The 5,004-nt window shown below is 31.3% G+C and overlaps 1 protein-coding gene across 1 annotated transcript; it reads right to left on the reverse strand.

The window, feature by feature from the left end:
• Positions 1 to 250: 250 nt before the first annotated feature.
• LOC113366494 (chromosome-associated kinesin KIF4A-like) lies at positions 251 to 4,664 on the reverse strand (the record flags this gene model as incomplete). The annotated part of the gene is made up of 8 exons (XM_026608109.1): positions 4,439 to 4,664; positions 4,115 to 4,287; positions 3,474 to 3,748; positions 2,449 to 2,657; positions 1,430 to 1,605; positions 1,137 to 1,265; positions 655 to 1,000; positions 251 to 534 (listed from the first exon to the last, which is right to left on the reverse strand). Coding segments are annotated over exons 1-8 (1,818 nt in total), but the record flags the coding sequence as incomplete, so codon positions are not given.
• Between the last annotated feature and the right edge of the window lie 340 nt (positions 4,665 to 5,004).

The following is a 5,004-nucleotide window of genomic DNA, read 5'->3' on the forward strand; positions in this document are numbered from 1 at the left end:
ACTAATTTGCTAATATATTAGAGAGTAATTGAGAATATTGATATTTATGTATATCTCATGCTTTAATTTTAATTTAATTTGGAGAAACAAGATGCACAAAGCTTTTGCTTTGTGTTCCCAGACTCTCATAAATCCAGTACGGTCATAAATTTTAAGCATTATTTAACCCAAATATTATTGTAAAAAAAAAATCACTCATTTTAAATAATCAAAAGTAAAAATGTTCACTGATTAATATGATTTCACTCACCTTCACTAACCGGACTTGCTTATACATAGGCGTTAGTCTAAAATCAGGATCTTTTTTAGCGGAATCTGCATAAACCTCATCATCACTTTCTGATGAACTCATTGGCTCGAAATCCAGCTTAAGATGATCTGGATCTTTTTTCATTTTCTGAGCCTTTTTTTCAGCTGTCATTAATTCAGCCAATTCATGTCTATGTTGCTCGCGTAGCTTATCCATTTCCTGTTGATATTGAGCAACTTTCGCCACTGCTTCTGTTAGCTGATTCTCCAGTTCAGTACCGCGCTCTAAGCAGATACAATGAAAATTATTTTAACTTTCCCATACTAACATTGTATCTTTTCACATATTTACATATTTTTGTTGCTATAAAAATATCAGATTAATATATTTGATTGTAATAATACCATTATGGGCATCAACTGAACGCCTTGGGTCAGCAATCATATCAAATAAGTCTTTTGGAGCATATTTAGGTTCAGGTATTGGCATATTCACTTTTTGTGCAACTTGTGCCACTAATGTTCGCTTCGAAGCCAATTCCTTATTTAATTGTTGGAGCCCTGTTGTTAAAGCTGCCTGCTGAGATAAATGGTTATCTTGTTGTTCCTTTACATCAAGGTCAGTAATGCTTTCAGATGATTCTAAGTGAACATCTTCTTGAAAACCACTGCTTTCACAGGACACTTCTGATACAGGTCTTTTTTCAATACCATGGTCCAAAATATGAGTATAAACTTTTATTAGTGTTTTCTAAAAATGGATTTAAGACTGTCTCATTTTAATAAACATGTTATTCTATACTTTTATATTTCAAAAATCACTCTCAAACTTATCATTAGAAGCAGAGTTTTTTGAACTGTCAGTGATATAAAATATGAAAACAAACCTGCACTTCATCTATGCTTTCTTTAATTGTATGTAAACGAATATTACATGATCTTTCACTTGTGCTTAACTCTCCCTTAGTTTCATCATCTAATGAATCTAATGCTTTCAATAAATTATTATCCTTTATCTGAAATTAATGTAATAATGTATATAATGTGTATGTATTATATAAATAAATAATAATCTTTTAGAATTTTTTCAAGTTTCTTAATTTTTCTTAATGATATATAATATATATATATATATATATATACATATACATAAGTAAATTATTGTGCAAAATGTTGTAACCTCTTGTCTCGATTTCAGTACAAGTTCATTTTTGTGCTCTTTATTTACAATTGGTTTATTTTTTATTTTGTTTGCTCTATTTGCATATCGTAACGTGCTCATTATTTCTTCTATGTTGTAATCCGCTGGGCTTACACAAGCTATCATTAATGTAACCGCATTGCCCCCAAGAGAATCTAGAAATTGAAAATATATCACACATGACAAACAGATATGAACGATTCGGAATGACTGAAACTCGTATCAAAACAACTTGTATGTCGGAATCGGATGCCGTATATATCCGTACGATATATATATATATAATAATAATAATAATGAGTGCTCTGCCCTAGGGCAGGTCCGTGAGCTGAGTTAAACTCCAACTCGATTCAGGGAAGAAGTAGTGTGAGAGTTTTTCCCATTTCCATTTCACACCGCAGTGCCCGAGATGGGCTTATTTTCAATTGGAAACATATTTTGATCTATATTTTCAATTGAAAATGGAATATATATATATATATATATATATATATATATATATATAAGCCTTTAACGACTTGATTCGTGTCCATAACCTGTCCATATATCGGGCCCGATTCACTAACTTAACAATCACATTTTCTAATTACACTAACAATAAGTCTACTTTCGGTTCGGCGACAGCTCCCGAAACGCTGCGCCCCATAACGTTCTCTAGAATCACACTACTCGTATAAACATTTTGATTAACACTTTCGTGCGGTTGACCGCACGCTTGCCGACTCTGAAGCCCTGCAGGCAACTCACACCCTCGACAACGACTAGCCCAAGACTACGACTACTTCTAGAGTCTAGATTGTTCCTAGACTAACTACCCCACAGGCCTTCGAACACACTCATCAGTGACATGGTTTTTACTCGTATATGCGTATAGGGAGTGGAGTATTCATGTCTTATTTTATATCTGTGTGTGGATCCTCACCCACACATTCGTAACAATATATATATATATATATATATATATATATATATATGTAATAATTAAAGTTTTAGTTTACCTTGTAGTAGTCTTGTTAATTTGCTGTCACGATAACCTATGAAACCCGTACAGCCCTCGCCCAATCTTGATATGACATTACCCAGAGCTAACAATCCTTTATTAATTTTTACACTTTCTCGGAAGCGATTACCAGTTGCTTTTGTTTTATTTGCTCTTTCAGATCCTGCCAAGTCTACCAAATGTAACTTGCAACTTGTTAGACTATTTCTAGTAATAAAAAGGAAATATTTAGACATTTAAATGTGGAATAATCGACCTAGAGAGAAGCTGGTATCAAATTTTTTCAAACTTTGATGAATTTATTAAAATTAAACCTCATGTCGCAGGACCATAAAGATCCTGCCAAGTCTACCGAATGGAACTTGCAACTTGTTAGACTATTTCTAGTAATAAAAAGGAAATATTTAGACATTTAAATGTGGAATAATCGACCTAGAGAGAAGCTGGTATCAAATTTTTTCAAACTTTGATGAATTTATTAAAATTAAACCTCATGTCGCAGGACCATAAAGATCCTGCCAAGTCTACCGAATGGAACTTGCAACTTGTTAGACTATTTCTAGTAATAAAAAGGAAATATTTAGACATTTAAATGTGGAATAATGGACCTAGAGAGAAGCTGGTATTAAATTTTTTCAAACTTTGATGAATTTATTAAAATTAAACCTCTTGTCGCAGGACCATAATATTTTATTATGTTCTTTAAAACTATGATCGCAAACGTCGCACAAAACTAATCAATGCTAGTCCTTACCAAATTACATACAATGGCATTTGAAGTTAGGAAATCAGTTCAATCGTTTTTGTGAAAACGTCAACAGAAGATCCAAAAAAACGCTAACATTACACACGCATAATTTTCGCACAAATGCTTTGTATGTATGGTTTCGAAGCGACAAGCATGGTGAACTAAAATAATTTTCAATTCAAAAACCATTATTTTCATTCATCATTACTAGATCCAGTTTTAAATAACAAAAAAATAATACGTAAAGCTTTTTTCTTTTACTGACTATTACTTACTTATCGCTGATTTTTCGCTGTTGTATATGGATAGTGAATATTGCATGACTTCTACTGGATTGACTGTTCATTGCAGTTGCACCTACAGCTCTGCGACGATATCCTCTAATTAAACAATCTAATGTATCTTTTGCATTACGTACTTCAATTTCGGTTAATCCAGGAATTACAATTCTTTTTTGTTGATCTTCTCTGATATCAACTATACTTTGATCTCTATTTGATTTTGATAAAAGATCAAATAATTGTTCTTGATATAATTCCATAAATGATACCTGTAGAACATGAGAAAATACTTTACTGAATAAATGACTTACTGTTATTATTATGTTTACAATTTCATAAACTATTATGATTTCTAAAAGCAAATTATATTAAATAGCAATCCATATCCACTCCTAAGGAGTGCAGAACAATTATATTCAACCAAACATATAGAAGTACAAACACAATGCAAAGATTTTGAAAATCTGACATGTTTAATTTCTGACCATTTATGGGTATTCAAATAAACTCTAATTACAGTGTAAAAAGGTTATGGCTTTTAAATTTTAATTCTCATTTAAACCCCATATGCTCCTTAACAATACACTTTAAATTTATTACTTTAATATTTGGAAAGTAGTTTATATTGATCTAACTTGTAATTGAAAATAATATTGCTCCGTCAGAGTTGAAATTTTTTGAAAAATGTCTTTTACTGCTCTTGGTATAACACCCATCTCCTCGACTGGTCCACCTGAATAAGCCATGCCCATGGAATGAGTTTTTCCGGAGCCAGTCTGACCATAAGCTAATATTGTCACATTGTAGCCTAAAATATATTTTTAGATTGAACAAAATAATAAATAATAAAGTAAAGATACTGAAGATAAAAATAGAATTTGGGATTATAGATGAGAGATAAATTCACCTACACCAAAGTTATGTTATGTCAAAATTAAATTCTAGTAGAAATAAATTACCCTGAAACAATCCATCAACTAAACCCTTCACAGCAGTGTCATAAAATTGAGCTTGCGAAACTTCTGGTGGAAATACATGGTTGTAAGTAAAAGAAAGATTTTTTATTAAAACTTGAGGTTTATTTGGCACTGTTTCGAGGCATTTAACATATCCTTTAGAAATTTCGGATTTGACTAAAGGCCTTATCCTTAAAGCCACCTGTACACTAACAGCAGAATCAGCCATCTGAAATTTTTTCAAAAATCGTTTGAGCAGGTGCAGATCTTATATGAGATATTCTATTATATTTTATTTATGAAGATGCGTAAGTTATAAAATATCATAATATATTTTAATGAATATGCTTGCTATTTGTTATAAGAAGATTAGCTTACCTTAACCATGGCACTAAATTAATTATTTCAAAATCTAAAATAAAATAATTTTGCCACGACAATAAAATTAAATAAAAAAAATAAAATGCTTAATTAAAGTGATGCACTCGTTTATGGTCAATAAAATTGCTTTTGATGCAAAAGAAATGTCGGTAATTGTTCAATGTCGTAAACTGTTAATCATTTTTCTT

Source organism: Ctenocephalides felis, unplaced genomic scaffold (assembly GCF_003426905.1).
Source record: "Ctenocephalides felis isolate EL2017-DRISC unplaced genomic scaffold, ASM342690v1 CF-g0.4_SCAFFOLD_00598, whole genome shotgun sequence".
Lineage (NCBI taxonomy): Eukaryota > Metazoa > Arthropoda > Insecta > Siphonaptera > Pulicidae > Ctenocephalides > Ctenocephalides felis.